This window comes from Pelophylax lessonae (genome assembly GCF_965119305.1).
Source record: "Pelophylax lessonae genome assembly, chromosome: 6".
NCBI classification, from domain to species: Eukaryota; Metazoa; Chordata; class Amphibia; order Anura; family Ranidae; genus Pelophylax; species Pelophylax lessonae.
In genome coordinates, this window is record NC_138773.1 from 42,482,471 (window position 1) to 42,509,853 (window position 27,383).

Genomic DNA, 27,383 nt, shown 5'->3' on the forward strand with positions numbered 1-27,383 from the left:
CAGAGGAATTTTTATTCCGGCCGGAAGGCCTGCCCTTGTATTTTCACAAGGGCACTAATTCACCTCTCCACTTCCCCTCCCCCACCTTTTTGTTTGTGTGTGCTTTTTCTTTGTAGTTTGTCACTTTCTATCACCTTTTTTTTCACTTGCACGACTTGTAGGGTGTGGGTCCTCGGGCCCTGCCTTGAGTCTTGGGAGGGGGTGGATATGGCCTTTTGGCTTAGTCCGCCCTTCCTCATGGGGTCTCCCTTCGGGGGAGCCCCACTTAGTACTCGGTGGGGGCTGTTTCGGCAGTCCCCCTGAAGAACGGGGTCAGTCTGGTTTCGGCCAGACAGACCATGAGTACCTTAAATCCCTGTCAGGAGTCTTGCGCCCCGGGGGATCGAGGTTCGGGTCCTACCTCTTCGGAGGGAAGACCATTTGTGTTCGCACACCCTGTGCACTTTTTGTGTTCCTCACAATTGTGTGTGTGCACTTTTTTATGCACCGGGTGAAGTCTTTTGAGTGTGTTTCACACGCTACGGGCTTTAAAAAAAAAAAAAAAAAAGTCATCTGACGCTTTATTCATTCCATACAGTTTATATGATAAAATATCCTCAACAGGAGAACAATGCATACACAGTTAAACCTCCCCTTGGTCATCTGAAATGTTCCCACAAAAATACATTGTTTCATTATGACTTTATGTAGAGAGACAAAAACCAACTGTGTCTGGGAACTGTACAGCTATTGCTTGGGAAGAACAAGATAAGGGGAATAATAAAGAATACTGAGACCGAACTATATTTTGTTCTCAGCAAAATATAAATCTCATGCATGCTCAATGTTCACAAAATGTCTTCTAAAACTAAGATGGTTGAAGTCTTGCTCAAATAAACTAATAAAGAAGAACTCTTGCTAAAATCCTTCTTTCACCTTGGGGGACCTGCGGAAGCAGTGGACTGAGTCTGGAGTAGAAACATCTAGAGCCACCGTGTACAGGCGTGTGCAGGAAATGGGCTACAGGTGCCGCCTTCCCCAGGTCAAGCCACTTTTGAACCAGAAACAGCGGCAGAAGCGCCTGACCTGGGCTACAGAGAAGCAGCACTGGACTGTTGCTCAGTGGTCCAAAGTACTTTTTTCGGATGAAAGCAAATTTTGCATGTCATTCGGAAATCAAGGTGCCAGAGTCTGGAGGAAGACTGGGGAGAGGGAAATGCAAAAATGCCTGAAGTCCAGTGTCAAGTACCCACAGTCAGTGATGGTCTGGGGTGCCATGTCAGCTGCTGGTGTTGGTCCACTTTGTTTTATCAAGGGCAGGGTCAATGCCGCTAGCTATCAGGAGATTTTGGAGCACTTCATGCTTCCATCGGCGGAGAAGGAGGAGCCAAAATGACAAAAATCTTTCCCTTAGTTAGTAAACACAATAACTTTTGTGCAAATCAATCAAAATACGCTTATTGTGATTTTTTTTTTTTTTTAACAAACATATGTAGCATAAAACAAATTGGCCAAAAATTTAAAAAAATTTAGATTTTTTACATTTTTTGGGGGGGGGGGGGGGGGAATTTCATATAAAGAAAATGTGAAAAATATTATTTTTGCAAAATTGTCGCTCTTTTTTTGTTTATAGCGCATGATCAAAAAATCGCACAGGTGATCAAATACCACCAAAAGAAAGCTCTGTTTGTGGGAAAAAAAGGACATCAAATTCGTTTAGGTACAGCGTCGCACGACAGCTCAATTGTCCGTTAACCACCCTTACCGCTGAGTACCGTAGTACTACTGCGGCAAAGTGGCTCTTGTAGGTCTGACGACGTAAACCTACGTCGCCAGACTCCTCCCCCTGTAGGCGGCGCTCGCGTTTCGCCGGAGGCGCGCTCCCGCTGTTTTCATTCACAGCGGGAGTCGGGCCAGGGGAGGAGCAGTGGCGATCGCCGCCGCTCTGCCCCGATCGTCGGGGAATCCAGTGTGGAGATCCGCCCACCTGTGTAAACAGAGCGGGCGGATCTCCTAAGTGACAGGGAGTGACAGATCGGACTGTTCAGCATAGCTGAACATGCGATCTGTCCCTGTGTCACTCAGTCACCTCCCCCCCCACACGTTAGTAAGCACCAGGCATACATTAACCCCTCCCTCTCCAATAAAATTAACCCCTTCCCTGCCAGTGTCATTTTTACAGTAACAGTGCATATATATATATAGCACTGATTACTGTAGTAATGTCACTGGTAACCCCAAAAGTGTCAAAAATGTCAGTCAGGGGTCCGATCTGTCCGCCACAATGTCACAGTCCCGCAAAAAATATCGCAGATCGCCGCCATTACTCGTTAAAAAAAAAAACACCAAAAATGACATAAATCTTTCCCTTAGTTAGTAAACGCAATAACTTTTGCGCAAACCAATCAAAATACGCTTATTGCGATTTTTTTTTACCAAACATAGGTAGCAGAAAACAAATTGGCCAAAAATTAAAAAAAAATTAGATTTTTACATCTTTTTTGGGGGGAATTTCATATAAAAAATTTTTTAAAAATATTGTTATTTTTTCAAAACAAACGCTCTTTTTTTGTTTCTAGCGCAAAAAGTAAAAATCGCACAGGTGATCAAATACCACCAAAAGAAAGCTCTGTTTGTGGGAAAAAGAGGACGTAAATTTCGTTTGGGTACGGCGTCGCACGACCGCGCAATTGTCAGTTAAAGTTGCACAGTGCCGAATCGCAAAAAGTGGCCTGGACGTAAGACAGCAAAATCCTCCGGTGGTAAAGTGGTTAAAGTCACGCAGTGCCGAATCGCAAAATACCCCCTGGTCAGGAAGGGGGTAAAATCTTCCGGGGCTTAAGTGGTTAATAAAGTTGCAAAGATTTCAATCTTCTTTAATGTTGTCATTATGGGGTTTTTTGTTTGTAGAATTTTGGGGAAAATAATGAATTTCATCCATTTTGGCATATGGCTGTAAAATAACAAAATGAGGAAAAAGTGAAGCGCTGTGAATACTTTTCGATGCACTTTATTATTTTTTTTTATTATAAATAATATTTGTCTGCATCGGCTGAGCTGGGGGATGGGCCCCCAGACACGTCACCGCGCCGCGCTGGGCAGAAAATCTCTCCAATGTGTGAGAGTCAGAAATAGAGAACCAGCAGATACAGAAAGCTGAGTGCTGGGAACCTTCTGAAAATGCTGGTTTCCTGGCTGTCACACTGTTTCCCCCCTGACTTCACCATTTCCAGTAATTGGAACAAGTGTCATGGAAGTGTGAGAAAACTGTCACTCAGAACAGAAGCCTGAGGATCAGCATGGCGGCCACACTCCCAGTATGTTCACCGCTGTCACCTAGCGCTGAATGTGTGAAAGGACAGGAGGGGTCATTGTGGGAAATTGTCAGCAGGATCCCCCACACACACACCCCTGCATAGTTCTATCAGTGGGCGGAGCCACATGAAGACGGCAGGTCATTTAGCTCCGCCTCTCGTGACACGTCCATCGCGGCCGCCATCTTGGTAGTGGCAGCCCGGAGAGGTCGCTATGTACTTCCTGTTCCGGGTTGTCACTTCCGTACTCCAGCAAGATGGCGGGACGCGTGGTTCTGTCTGCATGCCGTGCTGCCGGTGAGGGGAGGCGGGAGAGGGGCTCGGGGAAGGTGGTCCCTGGGGGGTCCCAGACTAAGAGTTAGGATGGGGGAGGGGGTGTCACCTTTGGGGGGCTCCCTGTATACAGTGAAGGTCATTTATGGGGAAGGTCACTTCAAGAACCTCATAGGGAGAGACTGTCACCCCCCACTGACCCTGTGACCTAGGCTTGTCTATTCATCTCTATATAACCCGAACACACAGGAATTATAGAGGGTCTGCGACTGACTGAGGAGATCATCATTACCTCACTGCGACCTCTGCATCAAATCAGCCCCACAATCTGTGTACTTCATATGTGTTCTGTAAGGATGAGGGGGCACCCCTACCCTCCCCCCACCTGTCACTGTCATATGTCTACCCGGAACACAACATACTGTGTACCCCTCCCCCATCCTGTGTACCCCCCTATACCTTCCTCCACCCTCCATACTGTGTACCCCCCTATACCTTCCTCCACCCTCCATACTGTGTACCCCCCTATACCTTCCTCCACCCTCCATACTGTGTACCCCCCTATACCTTCCTCCACCCTCCATACTGTGTACCCCCCTATACCTTCCTCCCATCCTGTGTACCCCCCTATACCTTCCTCCACCCTCCATACTGTGTACCCCCCCCCATACCGTCCTCCACCCTCCATACTGTGTACCCCCCTATACTTTCCTCCCGTCCTGTGTACCCCCCTATCCCGTCCTGTGTACCCCCCCCTTACCTTCCTCCCGTCCTGTGTACCCCCCCCCTTACCTTCCTCCCGTCCTGTGTACCCCCCCTATACCTTCCTCCCGTCCTGTGTACCCCCCCTATACCTTCCTCCCGTCCTGTGTACCCCCCCTTACCTTCCTCCCGTCCTGTGTACCCCCCTATACCATCCTGTGTACCCCCCTTACCTTCCTCCCATCCTGTGTACCCCCCCTTACCTTCCTCCCGTCCTGTGTACCCCCCCTTACCTTCCTCCCGTCCTGTGTACCCCCCCTATACCTTCCTCCCGTCCTGTGTACCCCCCCTATACCTTCCTGTGTACCCCCCCTTACCTTCCTCCCGTCCTGTGTACCCCCCTATACCATCCTGTGTACCCCCCTTACCTTCCTCCCATCCTGTGTACCCCCCCTTACCTTCCTCCCGTCCTGTGTACCCCCCCTATACCTTCCTCCCGCCCTGTGTACCCCCCCTATACCTTCCTCCCGTCCTGTGTACCCCCCCTATACCTTCCTCCCGTCCTGTGTACCCCCCCTATACCTTCCTGTGTACCCCCCCTTACCTTCCTCCCGTCCTGTGTACCCCCCTATACCATCCTGTGTACCCCCCTTACCTTCCTCCCATCCTGTGTACCCCCCCTTACCTTCCTCCCGTCCTGTGTACCCCCCCTATACCTTCCTCCCGCTCTGTGTACCCCCCCTATACCTTCCTCCCGCTCTGTGTACCCCCCCTATACCTTCCTCCCGTCCTGTGTACCCCCCCTATACCTTCCTCCCGTCCTGTGTACCCCCCCTATACCTTCCTGTGTACCCCCCCTTACCTTCCTCCCATCCTGTGTACCCCCCCCCCTTACCTTCCTCCCATCCTGTGTACCCCCCCCCCTTACCTTCCTCCCGTCCTGTGTACCCCCCCCCCCCCTTACCTTCCTCCCGTCCTGTGTACCCCCCCTATACCTTCCTCCAGTCCTGTGTACCCCCCCTATACCTTCCTCCACCCTCCATACTGTGTACCCCCCTATACCGTCCTGTGTACCCCCCTTTACCTTCCTCCCGTCCTGTGCACCCCCCCTATTCTTTCCTCCATACTGTGTACCCCCTATTCTTTCCTCCACTCTCCATACTGTGTACCCCCCTATACCTTCCTCTATAATGTGTACCCCCCTACACCTTCCTCCACCCTCCATACTGTGTACCTCCCTATACTTTCATCGGTCCTGTGTACCCACCTATACTTTCCTCCGTTATGTGTACCCCCTATACTTTCCTCTGTCCTCCATACTGTGTACCCCCCTATACTTTCCTCTGTCCTGTGTACCCCCATACCCTCCTCCATCCTGTTTGCCCCCTATGTCCTCCTCCATCCTGTGTACCCCCCCCCATATCCTCCCTGCCCTCACCCCTGTAGCAGCCCCTTGTAAATTTTCTCACCATCATTTGTCTTGTACCCCCCTGTACTCTCCCTATTCTTCACCCTATACCCCCCCCCCTCCTCTGCCCTTTTTCCCCCTAAACCCTCCCCTTTCTCAGTCCTTTACCCCCCTATAGCCTGCCCCCTCCTCAGTTCTGTATCCCTCCCCGCCCTCACCCCTGTAGCAGCCCCTTGTAAATGATGAAGTTGAATACTTCCATTCTTCCACTCCTGCAGAGTTACCAGCACTGCTGCCATCGGACACTTCTATGGTGCTGGGTAGCGGTTCTACTGCTGTAAGCTGTGATTTCACCCACTGACTGATACATCAGGACAGAGCAGTGACACATCAGGCAGCGGGAGAAATCAGAGCAGGAGAACCGCTACCCAGCACCATGGAAGTGTCCGATGGTAGCAGTGCAGGAAGAAGAAGAATGGGAAGGTTTTCGGGTCACAGACATCCCAGGACTGATCAATCTGTTCTTTTTGTATTGCAGTGCTCACCAGGATCCCGGCTCACAGCCTGCGCATTGCTGTAAGTATTTCATAGATCCTCATATATCTGAAAGATGAAAGCAATACAGAAATATGTCACCAGGACCGTGTAACGGTTTTCTTGGATTGGAGTGTCTGACTTAAAGCGGAGTTCCACCCTAAAAATTAAGTTTGCATCGTCCGCTAGCTTAAAAACACCTGAAAAAGATTTGGATAATTACAATTTTTTTTTTGTTTCACTTACCTTGTTTTTAAAGAAAATATACTTACCTTCCTTCCACTTCCTCCCTCTGCGGACGCGGCCCGCGCCGTCACTTCCTCCTTGCATTGACTCCTGGGAGATGAGCGTAATCAATCCCAGGAGTCAATGCGCCTGCACTGGTGTCACTCGTCACTTCTGGTACAGGCACGTCATTCCCTGCTGAACAGCTTCTGGGCATGCGCAGAACCAGCTGCGGATGACGCGCCTGCCCCGGAAGTGACGAGCAGAGCCGGTGCAGGGCATTCTGGGACTCAGAGGAAACCGAAGAGGAACGCTCCGGCTTCAGCTGCCCACACATGAGATGGCAGCTCTGGACAAGATATTTTCAAGGTAAGTATTTCTTATTACAGGTAAGTGAAACAGGGGACAGTTCAGAGGCTATTGTTGCTTAAATGCACTAGCCCTGACTGTCCCGGGGGGATTTTTAGCTTAACATTTTTTTTTGCCCGGAACTCCGCTTTAAGGATTATCTTGTCTGCTGGCGGGGGAGGGGACACCAGTGTTTTCATTTATTCACTTGCCTGCCGGGGCAGTTTTTACTTGAAAATACTGTAACCCCCACAAAAGGTATATACACTGCTTAAAAAAATTAAGAGCACTTTGAAAACACATCAGATCTCAATGGGAAAAAATCTCATGCTGGATATCTATACTGTGTGTGTGTATATGTGTATGTATATATATATAATATATAATCGTTTGATGGAAATGAAAATTATCAACCTACAGAGGGCTGAATTCAGACGCCTCGAAAATAAAAGTGAAAAAAATATTGCAGCAGGCTAGTCCATTTTGCTGAAATTTCATTGCAGCAACTCAAAATGGTACTCAGTAGATTTTTATGGCCCCCACATGCTTGTATGCATGCCTGACAAGGGCATGCTCCTAATGAAACTACAGACGGTGTCCTGGGGTATGTCCTCACAGATCTGGACCAGGGCATCACTGAGCTCCTGAACAGACTGAGGTGCAACCTGGTGGCGTCAGATGGACCGAAACATAATGTCTCAGGGGTGTTCTATTGGATTTAGGTCAGGCGAGCATGGGGGCCATTCAATGGTATCAATTCATTCATCCTCCAGGAACTGGCTGCATACTCTCACCACATGAGGCCGGGCATTGTTGTGCACCAGGAGGAACCCAGGACCCACTGTACCCGCGTAGGGTCTGACAATGGGTCCAATAATTCATCCCGCTACCTAATGGCAGTCAGGGTGCCATTGTTTGGCCTGCAGAGGTCTGTGCATCCCTCCCATGGATATGTCTCCCCAGACCATCACTGACCCACCACCATACTGTTCATGCTGAAAGAGGTTACAGACAGCATAACGTTCTCCACAACTTTTACAGGCCCTTTCATGTCTGTCACATGTGCTCAGGGTGAACCTGCTCTCATCTGTGAAAAGCACAGGGTGCCAGTGGTGGACCTGCCAATTCCGGTGTTCAAGGACAATTGCTAGTTGAGCGCCACAGTGCTGGGCAGTGAGCACAGGGCCGACTAGAGGACGTTGGGCCCTCAGGCCACCCTCATGAAGTCTGTTTCTGATTGTTTGGTCAGACATTCACACCAGAGCCCTGCTGGAGGTCATTTTGTAGGGCTCTGGCAGAGCTCATCCTTTTCCTCCTTGCACAAAGGAGCAGATAGCGGTCCTGCTGATGGGTTAAGGACCTTCTACGGCCCTGTCCATCTCTCCTAGAGTAACTGCCTGTCTCCTGGAATCTCCTCCATGCTCTTCTGACTGTGCTGGGAGACACAGCAAACCTTCTGGCAATGGCACGTATTGATGTGCCATCCTGGAGGAGTTGGACTGTCTGTGCAACCTCTATAGGGTCCAGGTATCTCCTCATGCTACCAGTAGTGACACTGATCCTAGTCAAATGCAAAACTAGTGAAAAACAGTCAGAAAAAATGAGTAGGGAAAAAATCAGAGCCCCCTAGTGATCTGGAGGCTATAGAGCCATGTTTATCAGAAAGCCATTTGCCAATTATTAGCTAATACCAGCTGTGAGCTTGCTTTCATCACTTTGTCTACCTTGACCATGTTTATAAATGTAACTTATTAGACGAGTAGATAAAATTTACCTTAAGTTTTCTTTAAATCTGACCTCCCCTTCAGTCTTGAACAATTGTATGGGGGGGGGGGGGGTGTTGATTTGTATCCTTAAGCTCCCTGTGAAATCCTTTTTATACATTTCAAGCATAGTGAGTGTCATTTCTCTTCCCCACCCTTAGCAGACATGGCCGAGCCCCGCTGCCCGCTTCTGCCCACTGCTGTACCGGAATTACGCCACAGAGGCCAAAAAGACCTACACACGGGAGAAACCACACGTCAATATTGGCACCATCGGACACGTAGACCACGGCAAGACCACACTCACTGCAGCTATTACCAAAAGTAAGTGCCGACAATCTGGCTGATTTGAGCCAACTCTGGGTTTTGTGTATGAAAGATTCTGTCCGCTTCCCTGAGCAACCATTGTCCTTCAGTGAAGGTTGTGTTGAACACGTGTGTATGTGTGTGTGTGTGTATATATAAGCTTGAAACTGTCATCTATCGCTACCTAGAGGCTGAAAAGTGGTACTACAACTTATAAAAATGATGCATTTATAGTAAATGTGAACACACAGTACATAAAGGAAGTTGAAAGGCAATATTACTTATGTTCCATTCTTACATTTATTTAAAAAATGAACATTCACTACCTTTTTTGTTTTGTGTTTGTGGTTGCATGGCCTTCCATACGTTCCTTATCCTTTATAGCACTGTGGGCGGCACAGTGGTGTAGTGGTTAGCACTTTCCCCTAGCAGCAAGAGGGTCGCTGGTTCAAATCCCAACCATGACACTACCTGCCTGGAGTTTGCATGTTCTCCCTGTGCCTGCGTGGGTTTCCTCCGGGTACTCCGGTTTTCCTCCCACACTCCAAAGACATGCTGGTAGATTAATTGGATCCTGTATAAAAAAAAATGGCCCTACTGTGTATGTATGTGAGTTAGGGACCTTAGATTGTAAGCTCCTTGAGGGCAGGTACTGATGTGAATGTACAATGTATACGTAAAGCGCTGTGTAAAGCGCTTAATAAGTACCTGAAGAAATAAATAAAAAATAAATAGCGGGGGCATGCCATGTTAATAAGCAGGTGGGGTGTTTAGTGACCGTTTTACTAAAGCTGTCTCTACACTATACAATCTGATTGTACAATCTATTTACAGTCCGTTTTAGCTTTACCTAGACTATGTAATACGCGGACAAACCTAAACAATCCATACCATAAGTATTGAATTGGGTAAGTCTTTGTACTACATAGTTTAGGGTAGGGCTAAGGCTCATCATGCACGTTACAATCTGACCAATCTCTGTACAATCAAGCTGAGATCTTCCAGAACTATGTAATATGAGGACCTTATAAGATACCAAATCTATCTTTATCCAGTTATTTTATGGGAGATTCAGGTTGTATAGTTTAAGGTCACCATACATGTTACAACCTGGCCGTACAATCAACTTTAGATTTACCATGACTATGTATTATGAAGACTGTGTAATATAAAGACTTAAAGTGGTGGTAAAGGCACAAGGTTTTTTACCTTCATGCATTCGATGCATAAGGGTAAAAACCTTCTCTGTGCAGCAGCCCCCCCCCCCCCTCTCTAATATTTACCTGAGTCTGTCTGATCAATCTCCAGTGATGTGCATGGGAGCCTTGGCTCTGCTGGATGTCTCCCTCCTCATTGGCTAAAACAGTAGCAGATGTAATTGGCTGCTGTCAATCACAGCCAGTGAGCCAATGCGGAGAGGAATGGGGGGGGGGGGGCCACGGCTCTGTATGTGAATGGACACGCAGAGCAGCGGCTCAGGAGCGCACCTGCTTGGGTGCCCCCATTGCAAGCTGCTTGCTCAGGGACCAAGAGTGCCCTTATGGGACCCAAGAAGAGGAGGATCAGGGCTGCTCTGTGCAAAACACAGAGCAGGTAAGTATGACATGTATTTATTTATTTTAAATTATTGCCTTTATTATCACTTTAAAGAGGTGCTTCAGTCAAACTGGTATTTATTAAAAGTCAGCAGCTACAAAAACGAATCAACAGTCACTCATCTGTCCCAGGATCCAGAGCTGTACTCACGAGCCCTTTGTTCTGCCAGTCTTTGGTCGGCAGCATCTCTACTGTGGTCACCCGACTGTGGACATTTTGAATGATCCCACCGTCTTCTGGGACTTATGGCATGTCCCAGAAGACTGCAGAAATGAAGGGGGACAGAAGAACTTCCACTCGGATCGCTTAGGCCACGGATGGTGAACCTTGGCACCCCAGATGTTTTGTTTTCAAACTACATTCCCCATGATGCTCTTCTACACTGCAGTGTGCAAAAGCATCATGGAAAATGTGGTACCAAAACATCTGGGGTGCCAATGTTAGCCATCACTGACCTAGGCGGCTGGAGCTGAAGTGGGAGCGAATACCTATCAAAACTAGGAATGCCAGCTAACACCCACCCCACAAAAAAAGTTCCATTATTCAAAGAGGAGGGGGGGAAGGAGGCCACTTTAACCTAATATATCCAATCGATTTGTATTAGACCACTGCGTAGTTGTTGGTATCTCTAAAGGAGGTTGTACAGTCAGATTGTAATGTGCATTGTAATATTTTATGCTAATCTGTTGGTCATCCTGAGCTATTGACCTGAAACAGCCATGCTGACCTGGAGTTCTAAATTGAAATGTCCTTGCTTGTGCAGGATCAGTGACTCGTAAAGCACTGAAGTCAGTGTGACAGCCAGGCACCTTGACCGTAGTCCCTACCTCCATATAGTTGTCATCACAGGTTCCCTTTAGTAAGACTGTACAAAGTGCACTTGCCGTGGTTATGGAGCTGTAACTCCCAGAGGGCTGTGGTTTCATTGTGGTTAGACTGAGATAAATGCTGATTGGTTGCAGTGGGCTACTGAAATTGAGAGATGCAGCATAAAATTGCCTTGCATACATAAATATTTCTATTTTTTTAAAAATACAGTTTAATGTGTGCATGCAGCATTTCTTTATCTAGTTACTGTGTTCTGCTGACCTTCTTGTCCAATTTCAGTCCTGGCCGAGGCAGGCGGGGCGAACTTTAAGAAATATGAAGAAATTGACAACGCGCCCGAAGAGAAGGCTCGTGGCATCACCATTAACGCTTCACATGTGGAGTACACCACAGCCAACCGCCACTACGGGCACACGGACTGTCCAGGGCACGCTGACTATGTCAAGGTGGGTTTCTTGTGTCTGTCTCACTTTATAGCGGAGCTCCATGCTACTTCAGAAAAAATTAAATCAGCAGTTACATATATTTTAGCTGCTGACTTTTTAAAATAAGAGCACTTTCCTGTCCCGGGATCCCGCGATGCCGGCGCCCCTAAGCTTATTCTTCAATCGACTTCAGGCGCCGGCATCTGTAGTAAGGGAAACGGGAGGAGAAGCCTTGTGGCTTTACAACCCGTTTCCTACTGTGCGAGTCGCACTGCGCTTTCTGAATAATCCCTCGGTCTTCTGGGACCTGCGTGTGTCCAAGGAGGAGGAGGGGCTGGAAATGTCGTGGATCAGCGATCTTACCCAGAAGTGGGAAGCGGGTACCTGTCAACCAGGTACCTGCCCCCCCCCCCCCCCCAAAAAAAAATATCCCAAATATGGTGGTGGAGGGGGGTGAGGGTGTAACAAGTGGAGAGTCCCCTTTTGGGTGGAGCTGTGCTTTAAGTTTTGACATTAGTATCTTCTGTGGTTAATACACTAAAGATTGGCCTTCTTTGTGCAGAATATGATTACCGGGACATCCCAGATGGACGGCTGTATCCTGGTGGTGGCGGCCACGGACGGACAGATGCCACAGACGCGGGAACACTTGTTGCTGGCTAAACAGGTAAGACCAGTTGTCTATCATTTACATGGTTTCACCAACAGGTGGCTCTGTAACTCAATTATGGCTAACCTTGGAACAGAGGAGTGTGGAGCACTTTCATAATAACACGGGGATGTCATAGGGAAGAGCGATTCTGGGGTAACACAGGGTTCTCAGGGAGGAGCACTTCCATGTTAACACTGGAATCTCAGAGTGAGGAGTGCAACCATAGTAACATGGGGATCTCCAAGGGAGGAATGCTTCTATAGTAACACCAGGATGTCGGAGAGAGGAGTGCTTCCATAGTAACATGCAATCTCAGGGAGAGGAAAGCTAATATGGTAACACCAGGATCTCCGAGGGAGGAGTGATATCATGGTAACAGGATCTCAGAGTAGAGGAGTGCTGCTATAGGTATACCAGGATCTCGGAGGAAGGAGCTTTACCATGGTGGCAGTTTCCTGGCTGTCAGGCTTAATCTCTTGCCTTGTACTCTGAGTAATTGACCTGGAACAAGCATGCAGATCAGGAGTTTTAGGTTAACGGGCTGCCTGCTCATTCCAGGTCTACGAAGAGACAGAATACCAGAATAGTAGCACTCATACCCTCAGCACAGGGGAGTTTTACCTGGAAGTCAACAATATTATTTTCTTTCTTTATTTCAGGTACTTGCGCTATACAATTTACACAGCGCTTTACATATACATTGTACATTCACATCAGTCCCTGCCCTCAAGGAGCTTACAATCTAAGGTCCCTCACTCACATACACAGTAGGGCCAATTTTTTTTATACAGGATCCAATTAACCTACCAGCATATCTATTTCTATGTGATTTGGGTTGCAGAGCACCGCTGTGCATTTTGGCAAGGAACACTTAATTCACAAATTAGTGTTTGCATTTGAATTTTAAAGTATTCTTTACATGTCCATAGTGATATTTCAAGCTTTGGAAGATTTGTAGAGGCATTCAAGTAGCATCAAGTGATTTTCTTCAAATGCTGTTTTGAGTTTTTTTTTTTTTTAATGTTTTACAGTGCTAAAACAGGAAGCTTTGCAAAAGTGACCTAATAACACTGTTAAACACCTTAGGGTAGGGATACGCTGATACAGAGTATTTTCACGAGTAATCACACTGCAAAGGATTGCATGCAATTTGAACAGGCGTGTGCGATTCTTGTCCAAATCGCATGTGGTTTCCCTGCACTGCTCATGTGTGAACCCAGACTGAAATCACTGACAATCCTGGGTTCACACCAGAGTGGTGGGGAAAACGCATGTGATTTGGACAGGATTTGAGCCCATTCATCTTGTATGGATGCAAACCGTACTGCAAAGTATCAGTACTCTGTATCGGCAAATACTTGACCAAAAGTATCGGTACTCGCCAAAAAAAAAAAAAAGGGTATTGGTGAATCCCTATCCTTCAAACATTTACAGTGTATTTGCTAAGCATTTTAATAGAAGTGAATGGAGGCGTTTGCAAGGCGTCAGCACTCACCCAAATCTGCAGGGAGTTTTTTTGCCACGCTGCAGTGTGTACATCTCCATCCAAACAGCTGTGAGTTGTGTTGACAGGTGTTTGGGAAAGCTGGAAAAAATGTAACACAATGAATTGTGTAAAGCCTCAGAGATACTAATTTTCCATTTGGGCTCCTGATTACCCTGCACGTTAAATCCCAAAGCTGCCGGTATCTTTATATACCAAACGACCCAAATCTCAGCACATGGAAATACAGACCTATGTGTTCCAGTGAGCGCTTTCTGTAGTACTTGGAGAGGGAGGTTGCACAGAGCGATAGCGAGACTTCTAGCCTGTCCAGAGTAAAAATTAAACCCAGTAATATAAAAAATGTTCATCGGCCCGCCCCACATTGTCCACAGCTTATAAATATTCTTCTTATATTAAAATACTGCAGCTATATACCTTGTTAGCTGATCTGTATACTGTGGTCACGTGATACTCTGCAGGGTCTGCCCGAGTCCAGAGTGTTCATTTAGGAGGAGATTACACTGCCTCTTGAAATCCTGTATAGCCTATGTCAAGCTTTTATGGGAGGCGGATCATCCATTAATTTAAGATGCGACATCCCACCCACTGTATTCTTTTTAGTTATTGGGCCTGGTGGAAGAGGGAGGGACTGGGCTGTCATTTAGGATCTGTATACACGCCCAAATGTGTGATGTTAATACCATGTGACCTGAATAGCTCAGCTAAAACCAGGAAGCTTTCTATCCAGCAATAGAGACCAAACTGAGCATGTGCAGCGGAACTGCGCTTACTGTGTCTTATCTGGACTTGTTCAGAGTGAATCTGTAGAAGGTTTCGTAATTATGTATCGGCTGTGGCAGCCGCAGGGCTCTAATGAGGAAATCTGCTGGGCCTGCATCCCTTTAGACGTGTTCCAATTGGGAGTATCTCACCAATAATTACATTTTTGTTGCAGGGGATGCCAGAAATCTGACTTGTATCTTAGGCAGACTTCTGGTAAAATTGGTGAGCCAATCACACAAGCAGGAAATGTTTCTGGGGGTGTGGTCAGTATACATTCTGTTTACAGAAAAGCTCCAGGCGGCCATATTGCATTGCTTTTTCAGAAAATTACAGCAGCTGTAGATTGAAAAGGAAAGGTCATTTTTAATAACATTCAATTACAATAGGATTTGTGTCACAATTGTATACGCTATATTGTTTTTTCTTTTTTTTTGCTATTTTTTTTATCACCACCAAAGTGGAGTTACCCTTTAAGTTACACAATGAGCATGCTATTCTGCATCTATAGACAGATTTTACTGTTGTGGGTTTAGTAACACTTTAACGCTCCCATCTTTTGCTTCAATAGAAGCCAACCCCTTTTCAGAAAAACTATAAGGCAGAAGGGTATGTTGAGCCTCTCTGCCGGGTTGCATATCAGGATATCAGTATCGTATATCAGTCATATCTGTAGTCCTTTGTATCCGTAATGCGGACTTTTGAGCAATCTCTCCTTTTCTCCGTAGATCGGGGTACAGCACATTGTGGTTTACATTAACAAAGCAGATGCCGTTGATGACAAGGAGATGCTGGATCTGGTGGAGCTGGAGATCCGAGAGCTGCTGACGGAATTCGGATACGATGGCGAGAACACACCTGTGATCATCGGCTCTGCCTTGTGCGCTCTGGAGGTAGGTTTTGTGCCAACCATTGGTTAGGCTTACAGAGGAAATCTGAATATTTAGTTCCTAAGTACAGCTAGCGTGGGAAATATGGAGACTGCCACCAATGATCTTCTGAAAATACTTGCTGTCTGGCTGTTATGCAGATAAGGTACATAGCAGAAAAAGTTGGGAGTCCCTCTCCTGCATACTTGTTCTGGGCTAGTGACTGAAAGAATTGAAGACAGAGGCTCAGCGCGATCGCCAGACCACTATTTTTTTTTTTCTGAATGTTCTGTCAGCACTCGCACACTGTGTTTCTCCTGTGATGAGTTTCCTTCAAATGATTCAAACTCTTCAGGTTTACTCATGAAAGGGAGCACAAGGGGAGCGCACCATCAGTTAAATAAAAGCTTTATTAAATTAATAATTAAAAGAAATATGCACTCACATGACCCCCAGCTGGGGTGTGTGCCTCTCACAGCTGGTCACAGATGTATGGCTGTAGTCTTGGCCAGAGACATTCTGGTAAATGCCAGTACAATCCTTCCTCTGCACTGTAATCAGCCAGCAGGCTTGCAAGACAGAGCACTCCAGTTCCTGGCCTCTGCCAATCGCTGATGTCATGAGAGATTTATATTTGCCCACCTTTCTTTGTCTTTTTCTGACATTGAGCTAGAATGCCAGGGGTCAGAGGTCCTTTATGTCTGACAGTTGCGGCCTTGTTACACTGGCTTTGTCTTGAGTGAAGACGGTTGCCATTGGTGGCACTTTGGAAAGTGTGTGCAGAACCAAAAGTTTTTTTCTTTTTTTTTTCTTTGGATAGAGATGTTAAGCCAGGGATCTCCAAACTACGACTCTCAGGCTTTGCGGAATTACACGTCCCATGAGGCATTGTAAAATTCTGACATTCACAGACATGACTAGGCATGATGGGAATTGTAGTTCTTGAACAACTGGAGGGCCATAGTTTGGAGACCCCTGTGTTAGGTCATCGTGTTTAATTTTTTTGCTCTCAGCTGCTAGCACATGGATGCAACAGGATATTAGAAGAAAACAGCTGTTCCCATTGGAGGATTTCCTCTTGCCTATTACTTTAGGCACAATTCCAGCACTTAAGACTTCCCCCTGTCTTTCTCGCCTGGTAACAATAGTCACAGGTTAAGACTGAGAAATGGATCTCCCCAATGGGAACAAAGATGGCAATAAAAACGTTAGAGGGTTTAGGCTTTTCCTACCCCAGCGTGATCTAGTAGAGGGGGTGGGCCCAAGCACAGACAGATCTTAATACTTTCTAGAATGATAGCTGAATTGGGACAGGTTTCTAGGAGCATCACAACCACCTTTTTTTTTTTTTTTTTTTTTTTTTTTTCCTTTTGATTTTTATTAAAGATCTGGTTTGTGTTTACTTCACAGAACAAGAATTCTGAGCTTGGGCTGAACTCCATTATGAAGCTCCTGGATGCGGTGGACAGTTACATTCCTATCCCTGTACGACAGTTGGAAAAACCCTTCCTGCTGCCAGTGGAGTCTGTCTATTCCATTCCAGGTAGGCTGCCTCTTCTCCACCAGGAGCTGTTCTGCGAATGGAGATTCAGGTTCGCTCTATTAGAACCACATCAGTAACCTTGAACATAACCTAATTTCTTCTCGGCACTTTGATAGAAGTTAATTTATTTATCTTTGACACATTCTGCAGGGATATACAGAGAACACTGACCAGATTACATCAGCACCAAAGAAGCTTGCACTCTAATGTCCCCACAACAGTCACTCTCTAAAAATATACCTTTTATATACCTCTGACATATTCTACAGGGCTGTACAGAAAACATTGAGCAGCTCACATCAGCACCAAAAACTACCAAAAGATAGCAGCGCGGGATCATGCTAAAATGACATCCAGCATATATAGTAAACAAAACCACCACAGAGCGGTCGGTGTGTGTCAGCAGTGTATAACCTCTAGCCGGCAAGGAAAAGCGGTCAGAGAAGCCCCCAATGCCCAGTATCCGAACACAGTGTTGGCCACACGCATAGCGCTCCACACTTCCCCCGTCCAACCTGACCCTATTTAAATTCATCAATTTTCCTAAAGGGCAGGCTTTTGACAAAGTAGGATTGAACCTCTTAAACGCGTTGCCTCCCCCAACACCACCCCCTCATCTCACTAGAATGTAGGGAGTTCCACGAGGCAGAGTGTAGTATGCAGGACACCGGGCTTTGACGGCTTTTCTGACAGCTATCGGAGTCAGATCTTTTCCTTGCAGACTAGAGGTTACTCACTGCTGACACACACTGACAGCTCTGCATTGGTTTAATTTACTGTCTATGCTGGATTTCAAGATTTTAGCATGATCCTACACTGCAATCTTTTTGTTTGTGCTTCTCGGATCTCCACAGATCTACCTGGCAAGCTGCAGGACCTTTGTTATGTGGAATTGGACCCTGTCCATAACACTTTTGGCACCATTTGATTGAACACTTGAGGTAGCTGGACCTTGTAGTACGCTCTACTGTTTTTTTTTTTTTTTTGTACATCAGCACCAAAAGGAGCTTACGCTCTAATGTCCCCACCACAGTCATACACTGGTAATGTATATTTATATAGCTCTGACATTTTCTGCAGTGCTGTACAGAGAACATTGAGCCACTCGGTGGTTGTAAAAGCACACAGGTTTTTTTACCGTCCTGCATGAAGTTAACAAATCTTTGGTGCGTGCAGCTGCCCCCTCCCCTAATTTTTACCTGAGCCCCCTCTCGATCCAGCGATGTCCACGAGAGCCTGGTCTCTCCAGGGACTCGCACTCCTGATCGGCTTTTGGCAACAGCGGTATCAATTGGCACCCACTGCTATCTATCACAGCCAGTGAGATAGTTAGGAGACGGAGGGGGTGGGGCCGAGCCAAAGCTCCATGTGGAAGCGCGCCTGCTTGAGTGCCCATAAAGCAAGCTGCTCGCTGTGGGGGCACCTGACCGGAGGGAATAGCCAGGGGAGGGGAAATGGGACCCGAAAGAGGAGAATCCTGGCTGCTCTGTGCAAAACAATTACACAGAGCAGGGAAGTAGAACATGTTATAAAAAAAAAAAAAAAATTGACTTTATTATTGCTTTAACGTCTGCACTAAAGGAGCATACAGTTTAATGGCAGGTACATTTGGAAATTTTGTGTAATGGCTGCTGGTTTCCAGAACGTTGTAATGAAGCTTAAAGCAATTTGATGCTTTGCCCCATTCTCACTTTTTCTCTCGGCCATTCAGCTGCCAGGATAAAAGGTACTTCCATGTACGAAGGGGCATGTAACTGTTCCCTTCCCCAAATGTAATGGCACTTGTGTTTGTCCCAGGAATGTTACACAAGAGCAGGGATAGTTCTCGGCCCTGTGTAATCTGCCTAGAGCTTTACCCTGGACTTGCTGTTCTCACTCCCAGTGGTTGAATCCATCAGTGGGGGAACGAAGGATAGGCAAGTGGGTTGGGGAGGGGGGCATTACAATAAACATACATAGGGGAAAAACACAGAACTCTTTGAGGTGGACCCTGGTCCTAAATGGAACCACTACTTGATTGTTGCTAGCTTCTGAATCCCGTGCCATTGAGAGAACACTTTGCATTTTTTCAATGAATGCAAAGCCTTCTGATTAGACGAGGTGGAAATTGTGATATTGCCACCCGCCTCCACCTCATTCAGTTAGGGAATGCTTTGCATTATTTGAGAAAGGGAGTCTCGTGTGTTCACTATTCATCAACACAGGCCCTCAGCACAGGACTCAGAAGCTAGCGGCATTCAGTGTAATAGCAATAGAAAGGGGGGGGGGGGGAGAGAGGCATGAGGCGACCAATGGTGTGGCACACTTTAATGGGAAGATAAATAAAATGAATAAAAGGTTTCACTCACAGGGTGACAAGTGGTGCCCTGACAGGCTCTGGAAATTATCCTGCACAGGATCTGAAACAGTCCTCCCCACAGCAGTGGCTCTCATGGGAGAGTGTAGGACGGTTACTCCACCCGGAGGTTTGACAGGAGTCAAGATAGCTTGTGCTCTCAGCATCCTACACTCTCCCATCAGAGCCGCCGCTGCGGCGAGGATTGTTTCTCAGATTCTGTGTGGGATTCTTTGCAGTGCCCGTCAGGGCACCACTTGTCACCTGGTGAGTGGAACCTTTTATGGATTTTATATATCTTCCCATTAAACTGTGCTACACCATTATGATAATGATGCGCCAATCTCAATAAATAGAAAACACAAAAGCAGCTAGAACAAATCCTGATTAACGGATACAATAGAAAAGAACAATGGGTGCAGCGCTTGTATATAATGAGCAGTTCATATATAGTCCACAAACAGGGATGGAATAGGGGAACAGTAATAGTTACATTTCAATCAAGATGTCAATCCAGGGGCCACCACCAGCAATCACCCAGGTGTTCAAGCCTCTTACCAGATTTGACCGACCCCCATTACAGAGGTCAGCCTAGCACATATAATAAACCTCCTGGGGAATCTACACCAGTCACCACAGCAATCCTTGTCCTATAGCTGGATATCCACCAGTACCAGACCTCATATCCGAGAGAAAAGGACACACTCCTCGTAGTGCAGTATAACAGGCAGGTTTATTAAAACATAAAATGGGCCACTTACGCAGAGTATAGCAAGTGTTTGCTCATCTGATAGTCAGCAATGGCAATCAGCAGCAGCTCTGGTAACCAAAAAGATGGCCGCCGTGTCCTCTGATGTACTGAGTGTCATGCCAGCCAAGCTCCGCCTACATGTTTCGTCATAACCAGACGTCATCAGGGGGCATACACCATTGGTCACCTGGTGACTCTTTCTCCCCCTCCCTTATTTTTTAAAGTGCGGGGGTCCCAAACCCAGAGTGCAGGCAGCCTCGCCTCCATAGATCACTCGTTTTTCATCCCCAATGAATTGAACTTTTATTCAGACTGAGCAGCTAAGAGACGCGTATGATATAATATATAAATAATTTCACAGATTTTTATAGGTGTGTGTGTATGTATGTATGTGTATATATATATATATATATATATATATATATATATATATATATATATATATATATATATACACACACACATATACACATATACACACATATACATACAACTTTCTTTTGGACGCTCCACAATCCAGGGCAGCACTGAGAATTTTTATTTGTCTTTAGTGTAATAGTAATGACTATTTCAGTGATTTCCTCCTTCCACATGGATTGGCCAGGTATGGAACATGCATACCGTCATTGATCCAAGCTGGACCAATGTAACTGGTTATATATATCCTTAACTGGAATTTGGCTTTATTGTGATGTGAAGAGAAGCGTTGCCCCATGCACAGCCTTGGACTGGGGTCCAGAGGGCTCCATAAGAACACAGGCACCTGTTTTTAGGGTAACACGAGTTGTTTGTGCTGCATTTAGGACCAGTTCTTACCTTAGGCAATTTTTAGGCCAGGTCATGTAAAATGAGACATGGAATGGTTTTAACAGATGATTTAGCAAAAAACACTTATGAGGTCATGACAGGTGCGCATTGAACACAGTTGTTTTAATTTCATGTAGTTTGCTCAGTAAGTGGCTGACTTGGTAAGACTAGTCAATAAAAAAAATACTGCTTGTTGTAATGCTCACACCTTTCTTAACTGATTAGTCCATTTGTGTTTGGATTGCAGGTCGAGGCACTGTGGTGACCGGAACTCTGGAACGGGGTACAATTAAGAAGGGAGATGAGTGTGAATTTGTCGGCCGCAGCAAACACATCAAATCGGTGGTAACAGGTGATCCTTTTAGTTTATCATTGATAACGGTGAAGCATACAGCGGGTATAGGAAGAAATCAACCCCCATTGTGCTGTTTACAACAGCTGACCGTTCTTCTCTCTCAGCGGGGAATGATCGCGGGTGTCAGGCGGCAATCGTAGCTGCCTGACACACGCATCGGCTTCCCCGCTGACGAGCTTTGCCCATGAGCAGTAAATCTGTGGTAGGCGGTTGTTAAGTGGTTAAAATTAAAAATTATTAAAAACCTCAGATTTTTACTTTTACTCTGAATTCTTCATCAACAGTTCCCTGTTGTGTTTTGTTTTTTTTGGTTGGGCATAGCTTATGACGTGACCAATGTCGCTCCTTGGAAATTATAAAATATTTTTTGCAGGTATTGAGATGTTCCACAAGAACCTGGACCGAGCAGAGGCTGGGGACAACCTTGGGGCTCTGGTCAGAGGGCTAAAAAGAGATGATGTGAGACGAGGAATGGTCATGTGCAAGCCCGGTTCAATAAAACCTCACCAAAAGGTCCAGGCCCAGGTACACTCCATAATATATATGCCCCTCCTTGTATTTTCAGTGTCTGAATGCCTGCATTGTGCCGCCCTCTGGTTCTTCATTGGTAACATCTGTGTTTTAGGTTTACATCCTCAGCAAAGAGGAAGGAGGACGTCACAAGCCTTTTGTCAGTAATTTCTTACCTGTCATGTTCTCGCTGACCTGGGACATGTCCGTCAGAATCACTCTACCCCAAGGAAAGGTTTGTGATAATCTTACCGTTTAGATAGTGCTGGAGGCACCACTGTTCTGCTACCACTAGGGCAGGGGTGCTCAACCTGTAGTCCTTGGAGCCCTCTGATGTGGCCCTCAAACCGACGAAGTGCACTTCTAGTCTATCCAGCTGGTTTGGTGCACATTTAGAAAGTAAACCACACCTGCAAGATATTATAGAAGTCTATAACAAAGTGCAGCTAACCCACAGGAAAGCCACAAGTGCACTGCCCTGCACCTGTGTTGCAGGTAAGCAGCCTTATACAAGGCTCAGGAAAGTAAGAGCTTGTTTACATTTGCGGTTTAGGGGGTTGGTAAAACTCCATAGTCAAGACTTGTTTTTACCACGCTCCCCAACCACTGGTGTTGTGTCAGCCATCACAATGGTGACCCTGCTCCATGCTCTGGGGGACCCCGTGTGGCCTTCCTGTCACATTCTGCTTTACATTTGGACTGGAGAAGCGGCATTTTACAGGAATCCTCTCAATTTTCCTCCTGCAACCGCTGAAAGCCTGTTTTTTCTCTCCCGTTGGTATTCAGTGGTTGCAGGAGGAAATGTTCATTATGCTACTCAAAATAAAAAATATATAAATTCTGAACCATTTCATCGTGGCACATAACTGGTTACCAAATCACTTAAGTGGCCCTCACTATTCAAATGGTTGAGCACCCCTTCACTAGGATATGCACAGCCCAGTTCAGGGACCATAGACTTGGAGACACATGAAACTGCTGGAGATTGCAGCTATTATGGCCCCCTTACAAATTGGTGATTCCAAATTTGTGCTCCCTAGAGCTTGGAATCCTTTTGTGTCTTGTTCTCTAATTTGTACTTTGGCTGATCTCCAGAAACTAGATTTCCAGGATGATTTGGTAATTTACATGTTTTGAAGTCAGTGTTTGTTTTTGCGTAAGTCCATCATTAAAGTTGAAGTTCAACTTTAGGAACGTTACACCTTTACACACGTTACACTACTAAGCAAAACCGGTGCAATGCTTGGCAGGCTCGTGTGAATAAAAAATAAAGGCACAACTTTTTTTTCTTGCAGAAACGTGCATTTAATTTATTTTTATTTTTTCCTCTTTTGTTTATTGATGGACACCGCTCCTGAGAATGTGTCGGTCACCAGGGCTTCCTCCGTTTTTGCCATGGGCGAGGAGCAGTATTAGTTTGTGGCTTTGACTTTTGGTCTCGCCTCCTCTCCTTGGGTCTTCACAAAAGTGTTGGACCCCGGTGCTGGCATTGTTTGAGTCCGTGGGGGATCGCGGTACTGGGGTACCTGGGCAATCTCCTGCAAGCGGAGTCTCTGACTGCTCTGATGGACATCTGTAGATTACTCTGCAAACTCTGTGGGAGTTCGTTGGATTCTGAACCTTCAGAAGTCTGCTTTGGTTCGGTCCTCAAAAACTGGACTATCTGGGTCTGACTCTGGACTCGGCCTCAGCCACAGAGTTTCTTCCTCTGGAAAAACTCCAGACATTGCAGGAGACAATTCAGCTTCTCTTGTTCAGCAGACGGTCATCCCTCAGGGCTTGCATGCGGGTGCTGGGCCTGATGGTGTCCACCTTTTGAGGCGGTCTGTTTGCACAGTTCCACGCAAGATCTCTGCAAAAGAGATTCTGGTGAAATGGGACAAGGATCCACGGTCTCTAGAGGTGGCTTTGTTCTCCGGCGCTTCGACAGGGAAAATCCTTCTCCCCCTGTACTGGACGGTTGTCGCCACGGATGCCAGCCAGTCCGGGTGGGGAGATATCCTCAGCACAGGTGTGCTCAGGGGATCTGGACTCCCAGAGTCCAGACTGCCGATTAATGTACTGGAGCTCAAATGATTAGACTTGTCTGGCTCATTGGACAATTCGTCTTCAGGGGTGTCCGGTACGAATTCATTTGAACAAGGCCGTGGCCTATGTCAATCACCAAGGGGGTACAAGACGTGTCCTGTCTGCTCGGTAAGTAGCCGGCATTCTAAAGTGGGCTGCTGATTTGTTCCAGTCCTCTCAAACTCCTGCCACGACTCCTGTGCAGGATCGAGGCATAAAGGATTCCGGTCATTCTAGTGGCTCCAGACTGGCCTCGCCAGTCTTGGTACGCTGATCTGGTACGGCTGGTCACCGATGCTCCTTGGATACTGCCTCTCAGGGAGTATCTGCTGTCACAATGACCGATCTTCCATCCTGCTTTACAGTCGCTGGCTGTGACGGCTTGGCTGTTATACGCCAGGTGCTGAAGGATAGAGGTTTGTCTGAGTCCGTGATTCCTACGCTGCTGAAAGCTAGGAAATCTACTTCTAGGAAGATCTACTGTTGTAGGTGGAAGACATACATTGTGTGGTGTGAGTCTCTTGAGGGTCATCCTTGCTCTTTCTCGGTAGATTGGATCTTAACCTTCCTTCAACGGGGGGGGGGGGGGGGGGGGTTTGGAACAGCAATTGGCCTGGAGTACCATGAAGGGCCAGGTATTATTGGCCTTGGCTTTTTTTTTTTTTTTCAACGACTTTTGGCCACACACAACTCCTTGGTGTGTACCTTTCTTCAGGGTGTCCGACATTTAGTTCCTTCAGTGCGGACTCCGTTGCTGCCTTGCGATCTCAATTTGGTGCTTTCAGCTCTACAGAAGCCTCCCTTTGAAAATATTTGGGAGCTTTTCCTGCTTTCGCTGTCCCAGAAGGTGGCCTGTTTTGGTGGCTTTCACCGCTGCGCGCAGGGTGTCTGAACTGGCTGCGTTATCCTGTTGTTCACCTTATGGTGATTCACAAGGATAAGGTGGTGCTTTGCCCCTGTCCGTCGTTCCTTCCTAAGGTGGTCTATGACTTTCATTTGACTGAAGACATTGTGTTGCCTTCCTTGTGTCCCAGGCCTAAACATCCGAAGGAAATTGCCTTGCCTGCCTTAGATGTGGTCGGGGCAATTAGGGTGTACCTGGCAGCTACCGAGTCTTTTAGGAAGTCCGACTCTATTGTGCTCATGGATGGACCTCACAAAGGGTTGTCTGCTTCCCCTGCAACCATTTTCAGCTGGATCAGACAGGCGGTGGTTCAGACCTATTCCATCAAGGGTCAGGTTCCTCCTTTTCCCTGTCAAGGTGCACTCTACCAGGGTGCCTAGTGCCTCCTGGGCTTTGCGTCATCAGGCATCAGTGAAGCAGATTTGCAAGGCAGCCACTTGGTTGTTGGTGCACACTTTTACAAAGTTTTTATGAAGTGGATGTGTTGGCTGCTTCTTTTGGCTGCAAGGTTTTGCAGGCTGCTGTTTAGATCGGTGTTTCTCAACTCCGGTACTCAGGGCACACTAACAGTCCAGGTTTGCAAGATAACTGAAATACATCACAGGTGATATCTTTTGCTGCTCAGTGATTGCAGTATTCTAGTCTGCTTCTCTCCGAGGAAATACTTAAAATCTGGCCTGTTAGTGGGCCCTGAGGACCGGAGTTGAGAAACACTGGTTTAGAGGACCTGATCCTCTTTGAGGGTATATTGTTTTCCAGGTGAGCTGCAGTTGTTTATGGTAGAACTCTGTTACCTGATTGGCTATAGTTAGCCTTGGGAATTTTTTTCTGTTTTTCCCACCCCTCATGTTTAACACTGCTTTGGGACATCCCAATGGTTAAGAAGAATCAGGAGTTGTGTCCGTCAATCAACGAAAGAGAAAATGGGATTTTTGACTTACCGTAAAATCCATTTCTCTGATGTTCATTGAGGGACACAGCACCCACCCTCTGTGAAGTTGGCTTTCTTCTGACACTGCTTGTAACAAAACTTAGTGCCTATAGCTGACAATGGGTGTACACCCCCCTGGGACTGCCCATAGGCATAGTACAGCTTTTTCCTGCCTAGTGTCCTACTCCTGTAACGGGCAGTATAAGCCAATGGTTAAGAAGAATCAGGAGCTGTGCCCGTCACTGTAAAATCCTTTTCTCTGATATTCATTAAGTCAAAAATCCCATTTTTAGATTTACCGTAAAATCCATTTCTCTGATGTTCCATGCCTTCTCTTCTGACACAACCGCAATCTGCCTGTGTACAGAAGGATCGGTGGATATCGAGCCTGCGGTACACGCTGATTGGCTCCTACTGTGCATAATCACATCGGGAGCAAAGCGCTGGTGGCGTGCATTCGCGCCCATATATAATATAATATAATATTTTATATATATATATATATATATATATATATATATATATATATATATATAAAATGTATGTGGGATCCTGCACACAGCGGCTGCCCTGTAGCCGTAAAACTGCTATAGGGCAGTCATAAAGTGGTTAAGCTTTGACAAAAAGAAACCTGGAAGCTGATGGTTTTCTATGCAAAGCTGCACCAGATTTTGCACTTTCCACATTTAGTAAATCAGTCCCAGTTTTTTCACAACTTCTCATTCAATCTAAAACTACATTTAAAAAATAAGATAACTTGAAAGGCCCTTGCAGTTTCACGGGCATTTACATGGCACACTAATGCACTAAAGAAATGCACCTGCTTTGGAAAAGTGGTGCATTGGCAGCCTATTCTATTGAATAGACAGTCTTAATGCAACACATGTTAGTGTGGTAGACCACATTAGATGTGAATAGGCCCTAAAGATTTAATCCTGAGTTGTGTGTACAATGAAGGCTGCACCGCCTCCCCTCCTCAGCTCCTCCCATTGATTTTCAGGTTTTGGAGTAAAGACTCTCTCCTCTCTTGCAGGAAATGGTTATGCCAGGTGAAGACACTGGTCTAATAATGACCCTCCGGCAGCCTATGGTCCTGGAAAAAGGTCAGCGTTTTACCTTGAGAGATGGAAACAAGACTATCGGCACCGGAATTGTAACGGACATCCTGGAGATGAAAAAAGAAGACGAAGAGGGGTGGTAGTAACCCCCTCCCCCACACATGAACTTATCCCAGAAGGAGCTAGGGGGCAAGAGGTTACGAATTCATGAAAGACAAACATCTGCAAGTTGTAGCCATTATTTCTCCTCTGTCGTCCTGATCTCACCTGCGTCCTGTGTAATATTCTCCCTATCCTCAATAAAGCAAGTGCTGCCCCCTGCTGGTTGTTAAGGAGTTACGGGATCACTCTTCTGATCTGATTTGAGTCTCTTACAAACAGGGCTTTATCCCTTGACAGTTTGTCATTAAGAAATTTGTCATGTAGACATATCCGGATTAAGGCTGGGGTCACAGGAGAGTATTTATGCCAGTGCAGATTTATTGCCTAAATACGGCGTCATGAAAAGTTCTGACTGAGCATATAAATGATGCATCAGTTCACTGCAGAATTGCTTTGTTCATGTCACATGTACAGTGTTTTTGGGGATTTATATCCTGTGTGACCCCCCCCCCCCCCCCCCCAGCCGCATTCA

The 27,383-nt window shown here is 46.4% G+C and overlaps 1 protein-coding gene across 2 annotated transcripts; it reads left to right on the forward strand.

The window, feature by feature from the left end:
- The first annotated feature begins 3,498 nt into the window (after positions 1 to 3,498).
- Positions 3,499 to 27,233, forward strand: TUFM (Tu translation elongation factor, mitochondrial). 2 transcript variants are annotated; one of them, XM_082260178.1, is made up of 11 exons: positions 3,499 to 3,590; positions 6,215 to 6,252; positions 8,711 to 8,870; positions 11,556 to 11,722; positions 12,264 to 12,368; positions 15,348 to 15,512; positions 16,899 to 17,031; positions 21,172 to 21,276; positions 21,653 to 21,804; positions 21,905 to 22,024; positions 26,725 to 27,233. In XM_082260178.1, exons 1-11 carry the CDS (start codon positions 3,551 to 3,553, stop codon positions 26,890 to 26,892), a joined length of 1,353 nt encoding a protein of 450 aa, XP_082116304.1. In that variant the 5' UTR covers positions 3,499 to 3,550; the 3' UTR covers positions 26,893 to 27,233. The 2 variants fall into 2 exon arrangements, with proteins under 2 accessions (XP_082116304.1, XP_082116303.1); XM_082260177.1 differs by having other exon boundaries at positions 8,708 to 8,870; positions 26,725 to 27,232.
- Positions 27,234 to 27,383: the final 150 nt, after the last annotated feature.

Excerpts from the sequence above, each read along its gene's own strand:
- TUFM (XM_082260177.1), top strand. The coding sequence starts at position 3,551 with ATGGCGGGACGCGTGGTTCTGTCTGCATGCCGTGCTGCCG. Across the intron at positions 8,871-11,555 it reads CACTGCAGCTATTACCAAAA|TCCTGGCCGAGGCAGGCGGG; the intron begins GTAAGTGCCGAC and ends GTCCAATTTCAG. Across the intron at positions 17,032-21,171 it reads GTCTGTCTATTCCATTCCAG|GTCGAGGCACTGTGGTGACC; the intron begins GTAGGCTGCCTC and ends TTTGGATTGCAG.